The sequence below is a fragment of the Chanos chanos genome, chromosome 1 (genome assembly GCF_902362185.1).
Source record: "Chanos chanos chromosome 1, fChaCha1.1, whole genome shotgun sequence".
NCBI classification, from domain to species: Eukaryota; Metazoa; Chordata; class Actinopteri; order Gonorynchiformes; family Chanidae; genus Chanos; species Chanos chanos.
The window spans coordinates 22087939-22111572 of NC_044495.1; the positions used below are offsets into that span (position 1 = coordinate 22087939).

At 40.1% G+C, this 23634-nt stretch overlaps 2 protein-coding genes across 2 annotated transcripts; one reads left to right on the top strand and one right to left on the bottom strand.

Annotated features, from left to right (window-relative positions):
* Positions 1–700: 700 nt before the first annotated feature.
* On the bottom strand, positions 701–21237 carry ccdc146 (coiled-coil domain containing 146). The gene is made up of 18 exons (XM_030773135.1): positions 21058–21237; positions 13830–13912; positions 13353–13562; positions 11807–11864; positions 11039–11215; positions 10869–10942; positions 10386–10613; positions 9617–9803; positions 8744–8836; positions 8242–8409; positions 7820–7908; positions 7528–7692; positions 6855–7079; positions 6285–6513; positions 2158–2280; positions 1919–2056; positions 1206–1448; positions 701–901 (listed from the first exon to the last, which is right to left on the bottom strand). The coding sequence occupies exons 1-18, from the start codon at positions 21235–21237 to the stop codon at positions 701–703; spliced, it is 2871 nt and encodes a 956-aa protein (XP_030628995.1).
* On the top strand, positions 16077–20159 carry fgl2a (fibrinogen-like 2a). Its single transcript, XM_030773892.1, has 2 exons — positions 16077–16776; positions 18673–20159. The coding sequence occupies exons 1-2, from the start codon at positions 16113–16115 to the stop codon at positions 19377–19379; spliced, it is 1371 nt and encodes a 456-aa protein (XP_030629752.1). The 5' UTR covers positions 16077–16112; the 3' UTR covers positions 19380–20159.
* Positions 21238–23634: the final 2397 nt, after the last annotated feature.

Consider the following 23634-nt stretch of genomic DNA (forward strand, 5'->3'; position numbering starts at 1 on the left):
TTTTGTCTTTGGGCCTCTTCTTCTTGACTGTAATTTTCTAGAATGGAGAGAGAGCTTAGGCTACTTCATTTCTACTTAATACTCATCCTTTCCTCCCAATGTAAGATATTTATCACTTCTACTACAGTCTGACTAGTGCCTCAGCTTATGACATTATACTTAATATGATCAGAATACTGTGGGTGTGGATTAATAGATCTTCACTGAATTACACACACTCTATTCACCTGCAGGGCTGCACCAATCCTACATCTACAGAGAGGAAATCAGGCTTTTATTGCTGCTATTATTAGGTATCTACTGTCATAAAAAGAGACAAGGCACTCGTGTGTATATGTAAATGTTTTCAGTATCCTGACCTACGTGTGCCAGCAAGTTCTTTTCACACTTAAGAACGGATGGCTTATAAAAACTCTCTCTCTAACTTCCCCAAATACATTCTTGGATACAGATAGAGAAACAATAGAAACTGACGTTTCCCTACAAACATGTAACGGCCAGACCTGGAAATCAATTCCAGATGTTGCAGAAATGTCATGTGATTGGAAGGAAGAGGAACGGTTTCTGCGGAAAATGGGATACAATTTCCTTTTAATTCCAAAAACATCTAGTACTGTTTCTTTTTTTTTCCTTCAAGTTTTTTTTTCCCACTTTGACATTAACATTGATTTCACCTGTCTGTGAATGGTTTTCCGAAGGACTAGATCTCGATGGGTTTGATCTGGGGCTTGCGGAAGTGGCGCATGTTGGAGCCCGGTTCAGAAGGTTTAAAGGGTGCCTGGGCACCATAAGGCTTGGCTATGTCCAGCCTGTCTCCAGTGGATTTGTAGCAGTTGGGCCGAGGCTCTGCTGTGGTGTACACACCGCTGGGCAGCTGACTCCACTTCTCTTCCTCAGCGAGCTGAGGCAAAGAATTAGATCAGTCAAAACACAGTGTAGAGTGATGCAGGACACAGGGATGCAAAGCTGTGGATTGAACACTCCTGTTCCTAACTTCTAGGATCATTCTGCACATCCTTTGTAAAAAGCAGTTTTATCATGCTTGTATCAATATCAGGAACAAACTAATAATGCATCATTGTGGAAGTGTTTGTAGGCTGCATGACTGTATGTTTGTGTTTGCATGAGCACTTTGGTGTGTAGACTTGGTGAAATGTGTGTGTGTGTATGAGATTGTGCGGTATTTGTGTGGTGTTGAAGCTGACCCTGAGGTTCTCCTCAGCACTGGTCTGTCTGCGGTCTCTGAGGTACCGCTGCCACTCCTCCTCTATCTGCTCAGACGGTGGCAGGCCTTGCTCCAGCCGTTGCTGACACACCTCCACTTGCAGCTCCTTCTCCCTTAGCTCCTGTTGCAGAGCCATGGTCTCCGCCTGCCACATGGACAGCTCAGATACCACGGCCATCATACTCCTGGTGGAGGCTTTGATACGGCTCTGCATCTTGTTTACCTGAGGAGAGAGAGAGAGAGAGAGAGAGATTTTATATGCATGCAGTTATATGGAAGAATACAAACCACAGCAATTAGCTTCATGCTGAATTTTAATTTCAGTCTTTCAGTCACTCTCTCTAATCCATAAGCCTGTTTTCTCAGCACTTTTGTCATATCCTAGGGTTTTGTTAAAGCATGCTTAAAGGATTTGGCTGTATAGAAGATGGCACATTAAAGTTAAATGTGAATGGACTGAGATGGAATCCATTGCTGTCAGAGGACAGTGTTCACTGCAGCCAGCTGAGGCTAGGCAGAGCCTTATACACTCCTCATGAAGAACCCACGAGTGTGTGTGTGTGTGTGTGTGTGTGTTTGAGGGGGAGAAAGTGAATGATGAGTAAATAAGCACGTACCTAGAGATAGTTTCTATAACCACTTAAGTGCTTAAGGAGATTGCATAAGGACAGTGTGGGTGTGTGTATGTCTTACCTTCTTGGCCAGTTTGCAAGTGTCCCGTTTGCCATTTTCGGCCTTGGTGCAGATGTGTTGACACTGTTGGTTCACCTGCTCATACACCAGTTCCTTCTCCAGCAGCTGAGCCTCTTTATCCACCAGACGCTCCTCCAGCTACACACACACACACACAAGCATATACTCTTTCCTTTTATCTTGAGAGTCTCAAACACAAGAATAACTGATAGGGAGACAGTAGACTGAGGTTCCCCTACCTGTTCAATCTTCTTGATAAGGTCTTCAGTGGATGGCTCTTTCCCCTTGGTGTCTTTGATCTTTTGGGCTTGCTCCAGAAGAGCTTCATTGAGGCACAGCAGCTGGTCCCTGCACTCTGACACCTGGACACGATATCACAACCCAGATGAGAACAGAACGATCACACAGCCCCCTAATGGGTCACACTACAGAATATCGCTGTTTGGAGCTGTCTGGGATCTGGATAAGGGACAACGATGCATACACTTCTCATCTGTAAGAGTTGCCTGCTTTGCCCCTTAATGTATACAGAGAGAACTTGCATCCAAAGTGACCCAGTTAGGGTAAAAGTCAGTACAGACTATGTAAGTGCACTTAGAGTAAATGCACTTTGATATGTTGGAGATGGGAATTAAAGTTAATTCATGGCACCTGAGAAAACTCATCCAGCACTGCTCAGTCAGCCACAGAGAGATGACAGTTACAAGTAGTCATAAGTTAAGCAGTTGGCTGGAAAAGCTTAAATGATACAGTAGTTTAAATAACATTAGACTATGGGAATGAATTTTGAAAATAACAACATATGTGTGAAGTATTTCTACAGAGCCCTTATCCATTTGCTTTTATCAATATCATAAGCATGGAGCCTTGGATGATTAAATGAATTGGAGGTTACGAAACAAAATACGAATATATTATATTTTATCTTAAATTTTATCAAGATTATATTATTTTTTACGATGCTTTGTATTTGTGAATCTAAATCCTATTTATATTTGCGCATCTGTGTAGATGCTGTGACCACTCTTGAAAGAATAGATACACAGTCCAAAAGCCTGGGTGACAGATTGCTGTGCAGAATGAGTTAGAATACAGCTGAGGCTGTCCAACTCATACTATTGTACAAGTTTCCATAGACAGTGAGGGTGTTTATGGACATCTCAAAGTGTCCTACAGGCACAACATTTCAGCTCCACAAGCAATGTTGCAATGAAGACCACACCCTGACATTGACCCTGTGCTGCTAAAAAAGTGAGGGTTTCTGTTTGTGTGTGTGTGTGTGTGTGTGTGCTTCATAGCTTTGTCTTAAACACTGCATATTGTAGACTAAATGAATTTTCTTCTTCAATGGCAGAGTGAATTCTATCAACTTCTTTTCCCAACACACATTTAGCTTTAAACTTTAAACGTTCTTTTACGAAAAAATAATGAAAAGCAAATCAAAGCCCAGCCCATTATTCATGATCAGCATCAAAGAGTGCCGTGAAAAAAAAAAACACATGACAACCAACCAGTGCCACAAGCCTGATTTAGATAAAACATAGGCAGCACAACAGAGAGTCAAAGCACTGAATCACGTAATAATTTACAAACAGGCGTCAGAGCAAGGCAGTCAGTCAGGAGCATCTCCAGCAGGGTGGGCCCACACCCAGTCAGGCTGGAGGGAGAGTAAACGCCTAGCAAGTACATAGAGGTTTCTGTGCAAACGCCAGGAACAAGTGAAAGGTCATCTGTTCAGTCCACAGTAATACAATGAATCAGGGCTTTATGTAGAGCCAGAGGAAAAGAAGGAATAAATGACTCAGGAATGGGGAGAAGAACATGAGGAAGTGTGAGGTTGAAAGTTTGTTTTTTTATTTTCAGCTATTAACTTTGCTCTCTTATTCTGATGGGGAGAGGACAAGCCTCAGAGCAGTCGTCACTGAGAAGCTGCTAGGTCTCAGTGATTTTGTACAGATCTTTTCAAAGGGTACTGCTCTAGATGAAGACAGTCATGTGATGTGAGTCTTGGTATAACAACTGTCAGAACAAATGGACACTTTTTGCAGAGTAGTGTGTCTCTGCAAAAAAAGAAAAAACCCAAAACAAATTAAAACAAAACAAAAAACAAACAGATATCTAACAGGAATATTGAGTTCAACTCTTTAAACAGAACACAATACAACAAACAGAAATTCAGCTAATGTTCATTAACCATCATTAAAGTCACACTATTTGATCAATGATCCTAGCCTGTGGCAGGTTTAGCTCAATGCTAATGGCTAGCTTCATTTCCAGACTAAATCCTTGTCTGGCAGGACTTACTGAAAGAGAGAGCAACCCTCAGTACCAACCAGTGGCAGTTCCTAGTAAACAATGTTTGCAATGCCAAGTCACTGGGATGGGCTGACTTTGAGCTCTACGCGCTTCTCTTATGACTCTAGCACCTAAACCTATTGCAGTGCAGTGAGATGATCTGTTGGTTCAGAGTTTGTCTTCGCTTCCCCACCACTGTCTGTGATGTGAGACAGCTCGGTGTTTACACATTGTGCAGAACAAGATACAGTATGAGACGAGAGGGGGAGTGGTGCATTGCACAGTGCAAATTCCTCTTTGCAAAACGGCTCTATAAATGGTCAAAAACAGAATTATCAGTGGGTACACAGGCCACATTCAGCAGGCATCAAAGATTATGAATATTACATACAGCGGTATTCTGCCTCATATTTCTGCTCTACTGCTTCTCAGCATACATTAAGTTTACTTGTAGATAACTGAGGACTTGGCTGGAATGTGTGTTTAAATGACAATCTCTGGGAATAAATGTACCTAACTTTTTTTTCCCATTGAAAAAGTGCACAGCGGTATATCACATTTATTGCTTAGTGTAAATGTTTTCATGCCTGAGTGACTTTGTGCTTACTTCAGCTGAGTGCATGTTTGAGGGTGTATGTGAGGGATTTTATACAGTAGTTTTCAGCCAGCATTAACCAACTCTGCTGTCTCTGGTATGCATCTTTCAATTCAAACATCCAAAAATTAAACACCTGTATCCACAGGAAACACAGAAAATAATGTACTGTGCACAACAGTCAGAGTGCAGGGGTGAAAATATAGTTTACAGTTTGTAGAAGACTTTGGCGGCAGAGATACAACGGACACACAGCAAGATGCATGGCCTCTCATCAACCCATGGTACAACCAGGCCAGATTAGAGTTTATGAGGAATCGAGATAAGACAGAGGAACAGCAGAGGAAAATCTTAGATGGATGAGATCAAAATAAGTGTTTTTAAAATGAAAAAAAAAAAAGAGGCGGTACCTTATGTAAAATTATTTATAAAGCATTTTTTCCCACCCCAGCTCTTGTCAGTGAAGTTTTTCTCTTTTCCCCTGGCATGTGATGCCAAATCACAGGGAATATATATTCCTGGTATAGGTAACCATTAGGAATAATAGTAATCATAATTTGAATCCAGTGCACCTTTTCTGTGCTTAGCAGGTGGTGCACTTATGCTTTAATTGAGTGGACGATGAAACAGTTTTAACGACAATGTTGACTGAGCAACTATTTTAAATAGCAATGAAACACATGGTGTCATTACTCAGACCATAAATAATATAAGATATATTGGAATATATGAATCCACATTAACAAATAAAGTAAAACTAATCTCTAGTCTTCTCAAAGTGGAAACTTGTTTTTCGTATGAAGTAGCTGCGTATTGATCTGAGGAGGGTCAGAGCAGTCAGTCATCATTTTTGCAGTCATCCTGTGGTTCTTTTTCTGCTGAAATGGCATCCTTCAGTGACAGTCCCCAAATTGAAGACCCTCCTTCCTCATTCAAATTGCAGACAAGGCAAGATTTCTGTTTTGCTGTCATTTATGACAACAGAAATCTTTTTCTTAATGAAGAACCTTAAAAGATGCTGATGATTAGATTTCTTTCAGTCACTGAAATGGGGGAAAGATTTAAAGTAACTGTTGTTGAAGTTTAGTTTTCTTAGACTCATTCTCTAAAAGAAGAATCTTAAAAAAAGAGGTCCGAAGACTAGTTTTCTTTCATTATCATTTCTGAAGAGTTTTGTCACTGTTTGTATTAAATGTGTTCTTTTGGGTTACATTTACATACATATTTGAAAAGAAAGAAAACTTGAGGTCTGAGTTCAATTTTCTTTCAACTAAAACCGTGCCACAAACCAAACTGTGGCCCAAAAAGCAAGGTACAAACTGAACTGTTAAACATCTTAAAGTGTGAATTGTCTAATCGACACTAATTGTCTCATCACTACTGAGTTCAGTACCTGGGACATGACTGTCGATAGCAGAATACCTGTGCCTACTGCACACTGCTGCAGGTACTGCTCTAGTGGATAAAGTAGTCTACCTGTATTTGCAGTAGAGTGCTCTCTTCCTCCAGGAGTCTCTTGCGGGGTAGCTCTTTGCGGCAAAGGGTAATCTGTCTGTTCTCGTCACTAATTAACATATTTAAATAGTGGATGTCTGCCTCCATCTTCTGGATCTCCAAATTTCTCTTGTGGTACTGTGTCTCTTGCATGTTCACCTTCTCACTGAGGATATGGATCTCATCCTCGCTCTTTTGTAGCTGGGCAACCCTGTTACACACACACACACACACCACACACACACACACAAACACATATTTTGAGAGTCAACCTGTCCTAGTGTCCTCTAACCAATGAACTCTGTAATAGAGTCACTTAAATGCTGGCTGGCACCTTCATTAATATTTAAATAAAAGGTGAGTTGTCAGTGCAAATGATGATGGGTTACTGAAAATGGTACTACAGCTAGTTACAATACTGGCTCCTAAATCCATTCCAGTCATGACCTCATCATGAAATGCCCGACTGATTTTGTTAGGAACACGACTGTGCAGAGCATAAGGCTCTTTAGGAAGCACTGTGCTGATGGATGGGTGGTCTGATGTTCTCACCGGTTCTTGTGACTCTGCAGGGCAGCACGGTAGCTCTTGCGTATCTGTAACATGGTCTGCTCCTGGCAGTCAATGACACGTGCCAGTCTGCCAAGTTTGACCTTCTGCTCCTCGCGCTCCTGCCGTAATTCTTGAAGTTCTAAGGTGGCCTTAGAGATGTCTTTTTTCAGACTGCTCCGCAACTTGTAACTATGGACATGCCTCAACTGCAACTTCTTCAATAGCCTAAGGGGGGAGGGAGCCAGGCTAGTTTGAGGGAAACTTTTACCCAAAGGTGAGATAAATATTAGAGCAAGAACACTCGAGAAAGTCATAACACGCGTCCGAAAGAACGAGTCAGAACAGTGAAATTTGTCAGCGTTAAAAGCTTTCTGATTTGTACTTGAATAACATTACTCATTCTATAAGCAACTCAGTGTCCAGACATAATGTAATGAGAGACAAGTACATCGCCAAAATTTGGTGTGTGAAAATACTAGAAGCAATACAAGTCCTGTTGAATCACTAAAAGACGATGGAAAATGTTGTCAGACTCATGTTTTAGACTTCTCTAGAAACACTAAAAGTATTTTCCTCAAATTGAAATGTGTCCACAGTAGAACTACAATTGGTTTTGGTGTTTTCACTTATTTCCTCCTGTAAAGTGTGGAAACACCTGAATTCCAGGCTTTACTTGTCTTTGTTGATGGCATCAGTGCGTAGGATCTCTCTGTTATTTTCCAGGAACTTGAGTTTCTCCCTCTTCTCAGATGCGTTCTGGTTGATAATCTGGATGAGGTTCACAAACTTATTTCTCTCACTCTTTTTGACGTCATACATCTTGGCAAGTGTGTTCAGCCTTAACAGAGGAAGTAAAACATTTACTGGCTCAGGAAACACTTGGCACAACAGAGGACAAATGTAAGTGAGGCATATATGAAATTTTGACAGTAGATGGTTGATATGTATTTAACGGTGGGATTTACCTGGACTTGATATCCTGATTCTGTTTCTTATGCTCCTGAATGAATAAAGCTTTGACCTTTAATTCTTCTGTGTTATGGTTGTATCTCATCTGTAAAATGATTGATAAGATTTTAAGTGAAGTGTGTATAAAGAAACTGCTCCACTATTACAGCTGGGTAATGAGGGATTGATTAAACTGAGGATATGATTTAAGAGTTTAGCACTTTAATAATCTGTGCAGCTGTAACATCACCATACAGTGCTTCAGATGTGTACCACTGGAGTAAGAAGATGCTTAAAGGCAGTTATTATAACATAAAAACACCATGCATGCAGATCACTCATATTAGTGTGATGAGATGATACATATCAATACATGTTTAATGAATGACTTGTAAATGTGTAGAAATACCTGATAGCATGGCTAAAACTAGTGTTGTACCTTAGCCTTGAGAAGCTCACGACCTTTCTGTGCTCTCTCCTCTGCTTTGATAAGAGTCAGACAGCTGAGGTCATGGAGCTCTTCTCTACAGCGGTAAGACTCCCTCACCAAAGCCTGCTCCTGTTTCATACATTGCTCCACCTGTTCCTTCAGCTCTACCAACGACTGCTGTTCACATACACACATACAAATGCAATCTGCCTTCCATACAACCTTTACACTTTTGTTATGTCAAAATTACTACACGATGCATGGTGACTTCCAATACTATTGCAAAAAAGACTAGACAAGTATGCATTGAGTCATACTTTACGCTAAAAAATGTGGGAAAAAATGCATGCTTTTATTCTCCACTTGCAGCTCAAAGAATCAAAACATTTGTTTTGGTATATTACCAAGAATAATGTATTTTCTTATGTCTTTTACATTCACCTTTACCCAGGGTGCCAAAGGATTTTGGACAATGTTCTATTTTCAGCTTTATGAATCTTCAACAGAATACCTGTTGAATGAAGTTTCGTTGTAGGTTCTCAATTTCCTTTTGGAGGTCATTCCTCCTCTCTAGTAAGCCATCATCTTTGGGCATCGCATCTCTCTGCAAAAAAAAAGAAAAAGTTCTTAAAACCACAGAGGCTCCCCTGTTATTGGCAGGGGAAACAACAAAAGAACCGATCATTCAAAATGGGTCCGCATAATTAATCAGTGGTTTTACCAATATTACAACCAGTTAAACCAATTAATCAATCTACTGCATAATCTTATTGAAGTGACTTTTTTACCAACGTCATTTTTCCAGCTATAAATATTTAATTAATGTTGAGCATAAATATCAAGATTAATATCCTGACAAAGAAAGTTTACGCTGGAGACCTCAACCAAACAATACAAAAATCTTAAATGCATTATTATTTCTGCAAGAGCTTACTGAGATTTTGCAAGAGCTAAATCACAATGTAAAGTGAAAAATATGGCATATAACTGTACAGTGCTCCGACAGAATAAATGCTTGAACTTGAATTTTTCCATACACACTTCGTAATAGTTGCAAAATTCCTCCACCCCTCTTGCACTGAATGAACTGTGAGGCTTGTAAGCAACTCTTTCCCTCACTTCTCTTTCTGTGTCAGGGTTACTGAAGTTCACCTGAGCCTTGTGAGTGATGGAACTTTCCAAAAGGAAATTCTCAGTGTTGTGATAGCAATGCTGTGGAGGCAAACTATTCCATAGTCCGAGCTAGAGCTGTACCAAAAACAAAATCTATTAACTCCTTTCTATTCTGCAGTCTGTGCCATTGCAATTCTCCAAAACACACTGAGTCTTTATCTGTGATCAGGATCACTGAGACACGTGAAGACGCCAGTAGGTGCAGACTGACCTGAGCTTTTGTTTCATTGTACAGAAACTCAGTGTGTCCCAGGCCGACCTTGGCTAACTTCAGCTGCTGCTCCATTCTCTGTACATTGCGTAGCTCTCGGTCCTTCTCCCGGGCCTTTCTGGTCAGATTCTCATGAACAGCCTTCCTTTCCACAGTGAAGTGGCCAAGATTAATGTCCAAAAAGCTTCTACAGTACAGTGATATCAAAAAGGATGCATTATTTATTAAACAAAGGCATTAAACAAGACTGTTTATTGATGTTTATCTGCCTTAGTGTGCTATTGCATCTCTTAGTAAATAGCTACAGATTAAAAAAAAAAATAGAGACCATATGAAGCCCTCAGGGATTACTAATCAGCATCAAAGTGCCTGAATATGGTTTAAATCTCAGCAGAGCTGAGTAGTTTTACTTTTGCTGTCATTGTGTTGTGGTAGACTGAGTTAGTCTTTTCTGCTGAATATCACCCAAGTCAAGTCCCAGAGAAGCAATCTGTGGTTTGGTTACAAATGCACTATGACTGCAGCCATTGTTTGGATGCTGTGAATTTAGGAGCTATCATTTTAGTTTAAAGAGGACAGAGACCACCACTGTTGCCCCATCACAATACAGTGAAATCCACACCTTGGCCTAATCAGGAATTTAAGTATGATATGAGTTCCAAACCTCTGAAACAGTGATATGACTATGGTGATTTGGGGTGTGGTAAGCGTTCGAAACCTCTGATCCATCCAGACTGAGAGTACTGTATGGGATCCTCAGCGTTCTAACCTCTGACTCATCAGCACGGCCTCTTTCTCCTTGGTCATCTCCAGTTCCCTCAGCAGCATACTGTGTTCTCTCTCTGCTGTTTCTAGGAGAGCCCTGCGTCCCTCCAGCTCCCTCATCTCCTCCCTGCGCTCCGCATCGACGACTCGGCACTGCTCCTCTGTCAACTTCCTCTGCTCTGATAGGTCCTTCAGCTGCTCATCCAGCAATGCTTTACGCTTCTCTACCTCCCTGTGAGACACACACACACACACACTAACGCACTCTTATTGTTCAAGTTTCATTGAGAGTTTAAAAGCAGTTAATGACACCCTCTGACGCCACTTTGAATCAAAACGTGCATATATTAACACACACACACACACATATATATATGCATGTGTTAAATGTCAGTACATGACCAAAACTCTCCGCTGAGCATAATGATGAGGGTACCCATAATGCTGCAGTGTGAGTGTAATAACTGACAGAGCAGTGCTGACTTACAGCTTTCTTCGTTGAATCTTCTCAGTTTCTTTCCCTAGTTGTGTAGGCATGGAGAGGAGTTGAGCCAACTCCGCCTGAAGTCAAAAACATAAAACACCACCCATACTCTAACTCCAGCCTGAGCCACTCAGAATAATAGATTATCTCTGTGACTGACAGATCTGGTTCACCTCCTTGTGCGTAATCATCTCCTTGTTCCTTTCCAGCTCTTGCTGTTCACTCTGTATCTGTTGCTGTTGGTCCTCCATGTCTTTGTTGAGATTCTTGATCTCTAGATGCCTCTGAGCAATATCCTCCTTGATCTCCTCACAGCTCCTCTTCAGAGCCTCCAACCTCCACTCCAGCTCCTTCATCATCAATGGATACATTTAACCACACCCGCACTGCTGTGGCATCCTGCTATGAATGCAACTGATTCACTGATTAAACTGTTTTCACCTCTGTTTCAGGATGACCAAACTTAGTTCAATCAGGGGAATGAGTTTGCATGTTTTCAACTTAAGTTAACCAATATATCTTACAGTGTATGACAGCTGACCCTTCAGTGAAGGACAAGACAGGGTTAGGTTTAGATAAGGTTTTGTTATTTTATTAATAATGTGTATTATTAAGTGTAAATAATGCAAAGACAAAACTTCTAACACTAATGCATTCTAAAAGAAGCAGTTATATCTACACAATACCTCAGTTTTATCTAAGAAGATCCATTTAGTGAGCCAGTGATTAGAATTACACCATCCTCAGGCAAGTTCAAAAAGCCTGAACAGATCTTAATCCTATTAGTGTGACTCTTAAGCTATGAGTTTTGACAGGAATACCTCTGTTTAGGCTTTATGGCTTCAAGGAACATGTATCATATGCCATAAGAATAAAAAGGCTATAATCGGTCATTTCTTCAGTGGTTGTAAGGATGACTTGTAGTCCACTGTGATACTCACATCGGGGTTGGGCTGACTCTTATACTCTTTCTCAAGAGCAGTCTTTTCCTCCTGCAGACTACAAACAAAAACAAGTGTAGTCAAACTTGCAGAAAAATTCCCTCTAATGAGAAAAAGGAAGAGAAATACTTCAGAGAGACAGGAACAGAGCAAAATTAGGAAATCATTCTTTGAATTGAAATACTCAGAGGGATCTAAAATAAAATGTAGGAAATGGCTTCTTCTTCTTCTTCTTCTTCTTCTTTTTCTTCTTCTTCTTCTTCTCCTTCTTCAAACCCATTAAATGTACCACACTACAAAATCTAACTAGTTAAGCTAATCACTTCATTGTAACTCCTGGAAACTCAAACATAACATGTTTTAACTTGGCAATAAAAGCTTAACTCAGTCAAGTCAACGAGTTTGTATAATATTTTCAAGTAAACTTAACTAATTAGATTTTACAGCACAGGATTACCCTCAGATGATGTTAAGAGTTTTGGCTACTAAACACATCCCTAACATTGCAGTAAATCTTAGCGCTGCAGGTGGTTTCACAGAAACACACTCTCCACAAATTCTAAGGGGCGCCTTAAAATAAACAGCTATTTGCGGTTTTATTTGTATCCTCTATATTTATTGGTCATTAATGTTTTATGAGTTTGTGCGTCAGTATAAAATTCCTGAGATTGCTTAAAATGCTCTGCATACATGAATAAGCACACATTGCTCTTTCATAACAATAATCTCCTATTAGCAAGGGAAACAGCTCCTGAGGATTAAGTGAATTATGGCACATCATGTGAGGTGAATTCCTTTATATCTGTCTGGCTGAAGATCAAGGCTCTGTGGTGTGTTTAAAAGACATATCTGCACTAGCAGCATGTGCATGTCAAATGTTTGCAGTCTCAAGTCAGGGGGTTGGAGGTGGGGGTGGGGCCCAAACTAACTTCTGCACTGATTTGTAGTCACTTTGTAATATGCTATGAGAAAAAAAAGTTCATTGAAAAATCTGGCGAGAATGTGTTACAAGTGGTTTCAATTACTGTAAATGTTCAGCTTGGTATTGTCATAGGAATACATATACAAGATGATTTGTGTACTTCACAACATAGCTGCCTCTCTTTCTAAATCACATTCCTATTCCAGTTCGTTAAAATTAATTGTTTTGCATTCGCGGTGTACATAGTTTGTTACAGTTTTTACAGTTGCCATGCAATGCTTTAGTGACTTCTTTCAGGCACTGAGTTCAGCACAGCAAATGTCATTCCTTTCCTTGGAGGTTTCTGAGGACATTCTTGACCTTTCAGACACAAGGACAGGCGTGTTGAGAGGAACAAGAACGGGGCACTGACCCACACCCTGAGAGGAGTAAACAAATTAAGCCGAGACTACGCAACACAAATACTCATACACACAAACACAGTGCGACGGTTTCACAGGCATTTATACTGTATGATGCGTAATGCAACATATAAAGGAATCGTGCTGCATGTCAACGAAATCCAACGCAGTACGAAACATGCATTCTAAAAATGCATTTTAAAACCCAGAATGGGCCACCTACCACTCAAGCTGCTGCTGCATTTGGTAATCCCTGTCCTCAGCCTCTCGCAGGTCATTGTTGAGCTTGAGGAGTTTCTGTCTCAGCTGAGTGACCTCAGTGTCAGGCCCCTCAGGGAACTGTTCGACACTCTCCAGCTCCTGCTGCTGCCTTTCCAGCTCTGCCCGGAAACCCTTTGCCTTCTGCAGGAGTCGGATCTCTGACTCCTGTGAACTGAAGGAGAGAGAGACCAAATCTGTCGTCCTCAACAAATGTGAATGTTGTACTACGAAAAAAACGGAATCAAAGCTATATATTGAGTTCATAGGTTACACTGCTGTTGTTTAGAACCTGTTTAACATAACTAATATGAAGTGTTTTACTAAAAATAAAGATTAGGTTGGTTAGCGCTGTATATTAACACTCTGTAAATACTTGTGTGGACATGTAAATGTAACTTGATGTTGAATGTGAGAGACACAGCTGTTACTGTGCGCTTACCATCTCAGTGTGTCATGCAGCAAGCTGAAACTGGACTTTAGCTTCACCAGTCTAGTCCTACTGATTTTACCGAGAGAGAACATCTGAGAGAGAGAGAGAGAGAGAGAGAGAGTGAGAGAGAGAGAGAGAATTAAGACTATTGTATCACAAATAGTCTCTCTCAAATGACATGATTGCCTGAGCTTAATGGTTTTACAGTTTAGCCTGAGTCTACATTAGAACATCTGGGAATAATATTTGGAGTTCAACTGCTACAAATGTAACAGCTGCCCCCCCCCCCCCCCCCCCCCACGAAAAAACAACAACTAAAAACTTTGAACACTGTTTATCTGAGACATGGCCAGTAATGTTCACCATGATTTTATCATCATGACCAACAGAGAACAGGGAACATCTGTGTTTCCTCCATTACAAAAGGGACAAAACAAACAAAATCTTAGCGCCTAAACATACACTCAGCAGCAATTCAGTATGCAATTTCTGATTTAAGCATCCTTTAAGTGCAGAGGGCCATTTAGAGATTGTAAACAATGATAGGCAAATCAAAGACCAAGAGGTCTGATAGGAAAATAAAAGAGGTTTGCTAATCACAAAGCTATGACCTTAGCAGAGTGGGCCATTTACCAGTCCATCTGATCATGTGATTTCTTGGGCACATCAGCCACACTTGGCCCTCCAAAGTGTGGAGGGCTTTGGAAGATGACTACCAGAGCAGTTTATCATAACTGTATTTCCTGCATGCTCAAATAACTTAGATGTCAGTAGCCTGCACTCTTAGATAGCTTAAATATCATTAGATGTGCTTTTGAAAATGACCAAATGTTAACTGTGATAGATAAAAAAATCACTTGCTAAAATAACCATTAATGTAACAATTGTATGATGTAATTTGAAAACATGGTACAATTCAGAATACTCAGAATACTACAATGGAATGCTATAAAATAATAAAACAGTGGTTTAATTTGAGTAATTTGCAGTACATTCACAGAATGTTTGCAATGTACATACTGACTAATCCAATTGCTGGGACAACCACATTCAGCAATTCATAAAAAGGATTTAACACTGAATGACTCAAGATAGTCTTCAGAAATCTATTAGACACATGCAGATAGACTGATTCATCGGGCAATCCAGATTGGCTTTACAGGCAGTTACTGTTTCACAGTACTCTATTTAGGAGACTTCCTGAAACAGATCTATGGAGAGCCAAAGTGCAGAATTGATTGCCAGCAACTGTGATGCTCAGAAGAAGCCATGAGATTTGCACATGCAGGTTGAGCTTTGAAATGAGAGATTCAGTAAAACGGGGACCGATGGTTTACATCTCAGGCACTACAGCCTCCTTAAAGCATCTCACAACGGAGCGGGGAGTCATTGTTTCAGTGTTTGGTGGTGCAGCCTCTAATTTATGTTCAATTATTACTGAAAAAAATGCAATAGCAATACGCATTTACAAATATTATTTAAAGGGTGATATCACAATTGTAAAATGTTTTTATTTAGGGCTTGTAAACAAGCCAATGGTAATTCAGCATTCCTTGTAACATAAGCCAGTGTTTGTGTCTGTTAAACAGTGGAAATTCTGCTCTAAAAGAGAAGAGGGATTGATGTTCACGGATCCGGTACTCTAGCAAGAAAGACAAAAATGAATGATGAAGTAACTGCACTGTTGTATAATGTTATGATATTGAAGCTATTCTCACGTTCACTTCCACCCAGAACTTTTAATAAATGAAGCTTTATAATGAGTGTAGAAGAACAGGGCTGAGAGGCAGCTTGTGTACGCTGACAGAGAAAGACCTAAAAACAGTAAAATCTTAGGGGCTCATTTAAACATTTACGACAATTGTGAATGTCTCCACCTTGTACTGACACCAACTGCACAGAGTGAAGATTTATGAACCCAGGCAGAGATGCAAATAACTTTGTAAAGCCTATAGAATTACACAGTGCTGAGAAATGAAAACGGTATTTCAGGAACAGAGAAAACGGGAAACAAGAAAAGTGCAGTGATGGTGATTCCAAGGTAATGAGTCACAGCCTTCATGATAAAAAAAAAAAAAAATACTGTATTGGTATTCAACGAAGACCCACCTCCTCTTTAATTTCTCACAGCAGAATGCTATCGAGCCTAACATTACGCAATACAGTGCAGCCCCACCCACCCTCTCTTCCTCTCTTGCCTGTTTTAATAAGCCTGCTATTGCAGTAAGAGCCAGTGCTCCTGAGCTCCCTCTCTATTTCACTCTATTCTTTCTCTGCTTTGTGCCTGACACCATGAGACTGCCCCTGCTGTGTGTTTGCGGAGTCCTGGTGATAAACCTCACACAGAGCTCTGTGGCTGTGAGCAGCAGCACCTCCAAGGTTGGAGACAAGGAGCTGGGTGGTGATAGAGAGGTTACCGGTGGTGGTTGCCCGGTGAAGTTAAGACCGGCTGGGCAGTGCAGTGATGAGGATGAGTGCCCATATCAAATCACTCTGCCTCCACTCACCATCCAGCTGCCTAAACAATTTCGGCTGCTGGAGAAGACCGTCAAAGAGCTGCAGAGTCTGAAAGAGACGGTCAACCGCCTTAAAAACACCTGCTTAGAAGGCAAGAAGTACCAGGCAGACCAAAACCTGCAAAGGGACAGCAGTGAGCCACCTCTACAGGACCAACCTGCAGCGATCAGTGCAGGTCAGGACATCTCCAACATCTCCACCACCTTCAGCAACAGTCTGGTGAAAGAGATGCAGATAAAGATGAACCGTATGTCAACGAGCTTGAGGAATGCGAGAAACCAGATCAACGGTTTGCAGGGTCAGCTGGAAGGAATCAAGATCCTCAACCTGAAAAATGTGGAGGCTATTGTTGACAACAAAGTGGAGAACATCAGCAATGTGGTCAGTCGTCTCAGCAGCACCTGCTCTAGCCAGTGCCCTGCCCGCAACTCACCACAACGTAAGAGCTCATTAACATTATAGTATGTCATTGTAATGTGCCATTTCCAGAGAAAGGTGTCAGGGATGTTTATCTTAGATCAGTTATTTTATTACAGAAACTCTTTGATTTTTGCATGATGACAGCTGTAACTCAAGATCATGTATTTATATAATTGTGAATATTTCCATTCTGAACTAACACCAAACTGTGTAGTGTGATTTTTGGAGGAATCTTGAATTACATTTCATTAGTAGGAAAGTAGGATACTAATAGATCTAAATACTTAAAATAAGCACTTTTGTGAAGTGTTTTAAGTTTTCAAAATTTTGAACACTGCTTGGCAAATGCTTCATAAAATTTTTACTTCTAATGTTTGACTGAGAGAATGATCATCATAAGAGATATGAAGGCATACAAAGAGCCCTCTGAAATGAGGGGACTTCTGGAAAATTCTTTTGCATTAACCTAACAGCAGCCAGGTTCCTGTCAGTGGAGAAACCTGAGTGTATGGCTATTTGTGGCCATCTCTCTGGGAGATTGTGCAGATCCATACTGAAATCTCATGACTGTGATTTAAAAATGGAATGTGAACTAGTCATGAAAACATTTACATCTGCCAAATAGCAAATCTCCAAAATTCTCAATTCTGCAGCAATCCCATGATCACTGATTAAATTTAATAAGCATCTCTGAACTGAGAGGGTAACCGATTTGCTCCTTGGCTCTATTAGAAAAACAGATGTTGCAATTTCATGACATAGAACAAGAGGGACAGCTGTTAGATTGTTCCACAATGTTGAGAGACGTGCTCAACACACTCAGATGAACTTGCGCAACTACTTCCACAACAACAATGCTTATAAGACAGCACAATGTAAGTGTTGTCATGGGTTACAAAGAAAACACCACAAAGCTGAGGAAAATTAATTATTCCTTTGGTTGTTCTTCCCATTTATTCCCGTTTATTCATTTTGCCATTTATTCCTTAACTAGCTTTCCAGGCATAACACACTTTGGAGTAAACATGATCAAAAACAGCTGCACTTGCTGTTTTGTGCTTGTAGCTCTGTCTTTGACTTGACAATGAACAGAAAACTGTTGCCATGCCATGTAATTGTTCTAGCAATGTTTACTCCCTATTCAGATCTAACTGGCAATTTTACTGATATAAAATATTTCAACATTCAACCATTTGCACATAGAAGACCGCAAACTGGCCGCTGAAAATCTACTGCACTGATTCACTGGAAGCTGTATTTCAAAAACTAATGAAATTTGTTGGTGGTGATGGAATTTCAGGTCAAAGATAACAATTTGCTTCTGTTATGCCTTTTATAACACTATCAGATAGAAAATATGTAGTTTAAAAGACCAAGTGTAAAAGAAGTGTTGCACAGTATCAAAACTGTATCAAAATACACTTGCTCTGCATTCATGAAGAGCATTAACTCTCTCTGCGCATTTGAGCCATTATTTAATCTCACACATGAAACATCCTCTCCTGTCAATCAACAGTTGCTTAGGGCCCTTCCTTTCCTTCCATAAAAGTGCGATTGCAGCTCTTTATCATTTGGAAGACATTTAATGGGCTGGATGCCCAGGGTTAGAAAATAAACATCAATACGTCCTGTGTCTAGTTAAGCTCATTTCTAGCTGCACCAATGATACAGGAACAAGACTTCACTTTCCAAAATTCTCTTCCACTCCCTGCTTCAAACTTAATGTCACTCCGTTTACTGTCACAGGCAGCTGATGACATGCATGTTATTTTGCAGTCTAATTTAACGTGTATCCTTGTGTCAGCACTGTGCTGGTTTATTAGCATGTTCCTTGGCTAAAGTGATTTTCTCTAGATCCACTCTGTGAAGGTAACGTAGGTCCTGACGTTCTGTTTCTGTCTTTGTCTTTCCATAGACATCTTAGCTCCTCGTGACTGCTCTGACTATGGTATTCTTGACGTACGCAAGAATGGCGTTTACAAGGTCACACCCGATCCCAGGAACAGCAGTTTTGAGGTCTTCTGTGATATGGAGTCCTATGGTGGGGGCTGGACGGTGGTGCAGCAGCGACTCCACGGCAATGTGAGCTTCAACCGCATGTGGAACGACTACAAAAAGGGTTTTGGTGACCTGCATGGTGAGTTCTGGCTGGGCAATGACAACATCCACCTGCTCACCAAAGCCAAGGACATGATACTGCGCGTGGAGCTGGAGGATTTTGAGGGCGTGCGAGGATATGCAAAGTATGATCAGTTCTACATTGCCAACGAGTTCCTCCGTTATCGCTTGTCTATCAGTGGCTACTCAGGTACAGCTGGTGACGCGCTGCACTTCAGCAAGCACTTCAATCACGACCAGTGCTTCTTTACCACGCCTGACAGGGACAACGACCGTTACCCTTCAGGCAACTGCGGTGCCTACTACAGCTCCGGCTGGTGGTTTGACGCCTGTATGTCTGCCAACCTCAATGGCAAGTACTACCACAAACGCTACAAAGGTGTGCGCAATGGCATCTTCTGGGGCACGTGGCACAATATGTCCTCTGAGTATTACCCCACCAATTACAGGCAAGCTTTTAAGACAGTCAAAATGATGATCAGGCCAAAGAATTACGTGCCATAAATCAGCAGGCGGAACGAAAGACAACGTGATGTGAAAAGAACACTTACATTCCAAAGCTTTCCACACCTTGTGGTACTATTCACAATTTCAAAGCTTAAGACTAATTCTTATATGTTACAGTAACAGATGGCCAAGGACTCTGATGAAGCACCCTCTGATGAGAAAGTATGTGATATCGAGTGTGCTATCTATGTCTAAAAATAAAAGTGTACACGCTGTAGCAAACACTCTAACACATGGGTCCTGCATAAAGAGCAGTGGTAAACATCTAAAAATCTAAAACCAAAGTAATACACATATAACATTACAATAGGGACATGTGTCTAACATAAAGAACAGTGGAATACAGCTAATATCGTTCTTTTATATGCCTTCTTTAGAAATAAGAGATCGTTTAAAGGCTAATTTCTGTATCTTTTTTTTTTTATGTCATACTGCCATCTTGCTTTCCAGTGTCTCCAATACAACATTACAACCAGCAGGGCTTGGTAGAGAATCAAACGTGATAAAGTCAAGACAGAAATGTACAGTATTTATTATTGAAAGTGTGATATCAGAATCAGTATTACATAAAATAGTTACAGGAGTAATTGTGTGACTATTTTGAAGAATGAACCAATAACATAAGGATGAGCTGCATTATGACGTGATATCTGTGTTTTGTCTGAGAATGAGAGTCTGGGTTTAATACTGTTTTTATCTTCAAAAAATACTTTCTGTACAGTAAATCAGAGAACTGCTATTTTCTGAAATGGTTTATTTTTTGTTCCTGAGTCTGTTCTTTTTTTTGTTGATAAAATCAAATAAAGTTTTAAGAAAAGTCTCATGGTCAATTCATTTTCACAAAACTATAGCCTACAATGAAATGTCTAAATTTAGATTGCTGAGGTTTTGAGACCTGTTTTAGAGTTTACAAATATCTTAATTCATTTGAAAATGAGAGTGTTTTTTTAAAAATAAATTGTATTAAAAAGTAAACAGAGGATTAAAAAATCTAAAGGACAAACTCATGTAAATTTACAATAGGAACATTTGACTCTTTAGCATAACATGAATCAATCTAAACTAGTCTACCTTTTTGTCATTCAGACCACCCTCTCCCCTAACAGCTCTATCATGGTATTTACTATTGAACTATTCAGTTGACTGTATACATGCACACACTAGGCTGTTAGTCAGTGGTGATAAAGAATCATGTTGATTTTGTTTGACAAACTGACAGAACTCTATAATGGTTTTAGTTGCCTTAATGATTTGGGTCTGTCCTTATCTACTGTGGAGTGTGCCTCTAACTGTATGTCTTTGCGTATGCTTCACATGCTTTAAAGAGCACATTCACACTTCACATAGCACCTCAACAAATGAATGAACAGGACAACTTTCACTCCAGTCTCCTTTGCTCAGTGTAGTGTGTGTAGAGACAACTCAGAGAAATCAATGTGATTCTTAATCTGTGCATGATATCATCATTTGTTCAGCTACACTGTTTCTAAACTCCAGGACATGGAATCTGCTAAGCTGCACATCTCTCATTATATGAGAGCACTAACACAACTGATTCAACTTGTTAACTTTTCACCAAACTCTCAGAAATTCAATGAGATGTGAAAAAAACACTAATTCTTATTGTTCCCCAGGACCCAGACTGAGAAGCCCTGATTGTAGTGGAGTGCTTTACCTCATCTAAGCACTGCAGGGCTGGATGGGCTGAGACCTGAGAGGGGAGTTCCTCCTGCAGACATGTCTCTGGAGCTAAGGCTGAGATGGGCTCTTCCACTGTGCCCCATGCCTCTTCTTCCTCATCATATTCATAGTCCTCCTCACTCAGTGAACTGCTCCCTTCTCTAGTTTGGCTCATGGTCTGAAAAGAGATGTAAATGCAACTGTGCACATAAACATACTACACATAAACATACATAAACATATATATATACATATGGCCCATTTAGAACCAACACTGAAGCTTTGCTTTAATGATATTCTCTCTCTCTCTTTCTCTCTCTCTCTCTTGCCCATCACACATGCTCAGAGACATTTACAGGCGAGGCACAGAAAGGTCAATGCGTGTGTGTGTGTGTGTGTGTGTGTGTATATATATATATATATATATATATATATATATATATATATATATATATATATTTGTTTTATACATATATAATATGTATTTGTTTTACTCTATAAACTACTGACAACATTTCTTCCAAATTCCAAATAAAGATATAGTCATTTAGAGCATTTATTTGCAGTAAATGACAACTGATCGAAATAACAAAAAAGATGCAGTGTTTTTGTCTAACCATTAGACAACCAGGTGTTGGGAAAAGCTGAAAACTGGCCTCATCAGAGAAGATGACCTGACCCAGTTCTTTTCAACTCTTTTGGTATGGTCAATAGTCTTTTTTTTTTTTTTAATTCCAGTTTTGAGGTAGCACTACCACTGGTAGATCCAGTTGGTCCTATTGCAAGAGGATAGTGATGACCACTGCGGCAGCGGTTTTTATACTTTTCCTTATTAAATAAGATTTCATTCAGGTGACCACCTAATCAGTACCTTATCAATTAAAATGAGGTGTGCTTGTGTTCAACAGACAGTGAAATGCTGATGCTGATATATGAAAAAATTTGGAGGGGTCTCTTAATTTTTTCCAGGGCTGTATATATAAAAACGTCTGACCACAGGCAGCAGCGCCTTTACCTATTCCCGAAGATCACGAATTTACAAATCAAAGTTATCCTACGTGATGTCTGTACGAGAATGACCAGTGGCACTCCCATTTCCAACAGGTTTTAGCACCAGCATAAATACAAACATGTATACGTAGGGGTACATGAGCATGGTTCTTTGAACTTGTATTGAACTAGCTGAGGACCCTGGTTAAAAAAAAAATTAAGCCATAGTAGCCTACATGCAAGTGGTTACCAAAAAACGAATATGTTCGTACTGCCACCTGTAGTTAAAGCAACGAAATTCACCCAGACACTCCTAGACAAATTTAAATACAACGCTTGTGCACTTATAAGGGAAATTAATATATGTTTGTTATTTTGAGAGGTGAGTTATGTTGAAATAAAATAATATTTGTTATGCTCGTGATATGTAAGAAGCAACAGCTGCAGGCTCAGGCAGTGCTCGGTGTAGTCAGTTGTAACATCAAAGCGTGAGGAAAATATTAATTGGACAGACCAGTGACTTACAGTTTTCCGCATCCACCAGCATTGAATTAGTTCCTTGTCATAAAGCTCTGATTTGAAAACCGAATCGCCCAGTCAACTGCAACTGCTTGCTCCTCCATGCACCTTCTTGTTTGGCGAATCACAGCTGCTCTGTTTGTAAATGGGTTGAGAGGTTTCCATAGCAACCCTTCAATCAGCATTTCTACAAAATTCTCTTTCGTACAATCTCTGTAAAAAATCGATAAACCCAGCTAAAGTCCAGTAAGTTGTGTAAGTAAATTAAAAAGCAATTTGCTGAAAATACTGCAAATAGAACTCAGAACTTCAGGAAGGAGCGCAATATAGCGTTAACGGAAGTAAGATAGGGTATTAGTTTGTGTCTGACAAATTCGAATGCGGATGTACCCCTCATATACAACACATATATGATAATAACAACCATCCACACAAAGCTGTGTGTAAAGACTGTTTACATAGCCGTAATATAGATTAATACAAATGGGAGGCAGACACTGCAACAGACAGTGTTTTCTGAGCTTGTTATCTAGGAGACTGAGGGGTTACATGTCAAGTGAAAGTTTTATCAATATTCTGCGTGTCTTTAAGATGGGTTTTGTGCGGACAAATTCAGACTACCCACATTTAGAGCAGCCTTTTCTTTGGACTTCTGAAGGTAAATATGTCCAGAAAGAGGGTTTAGTGAAAACTCTGAGTCAGTTAACTCAGAGCAGGTAGTATAAAGTACTAGGAGAAGCCCTATAGCTTCATTCTCCTAGGTTTAGTGAAAACTCAGAATAAGTAGTAAACCTCCAGTAGAAGAGCCCTATGGCTTTGTTTTTATAGGAGAATGAAGCCATAGGGCTCTTCTATTAGAGGGTTTACTACTTATTCTGAGTTAACTAAATCTGAGTTTTCACTAAACCTGCTTTCTGGAATACCCTCCAGGTTTCTCCTGCTGTGGCATGTTGTGTGGATCAGTAAGGTAGTAAGAACAGTGTGTTAGAGATGCTTAAGAAGGATCCTCAGTGGTAGTTTTACACTGAGATTGATGAAGCCTCTATGCTCACATAGGAGACAC

What these genes read in the sequence shown, in the direction of transcription:
- fgl2a (XM_030773892.1), top strand. Translation starts at nt 16,113, where the DNA reads ATGAGACTGCCCCTGCTGTGTGTTTGCGGAGTCCTGGTGATAAACCTC. An exon ending in TGCCCGCAACTCACCACAAC is followed by an intron (nt 16,777 to 18,672) that starts GTAAGAGCTCAT and finishes GTCTTTCCATAG; the next exon opens with ACATCTTAGCTCCTCGTGAC.
- ccdc146 (XM_030773135.1), bottom strand. Translation starts at nt 21,237, where the DNA reads ATGAGCCAAACTAGAGAAGGGAGCAGTTCACTGAGTGAGGAGGACTAT. An exon ending in CCCTGCAGTGCTTAGATGAG is followed by an intron (nt 13,913 to 21,057) that starts GTAAAGCACTCC and finishes TCTCTCTCTCAG; the next exon opens with ATGTTCTCTCTCGGTAAAAT. An exon ending in GATGCCATCAACAAAGACAA is followed by an intron (nt 7,080 to 7,527) that starts GTAAAGCCTGGA and finishes CTCCCCCCTTAG; the next exon opens with GCTATTGAAGAAGTTGCAGT.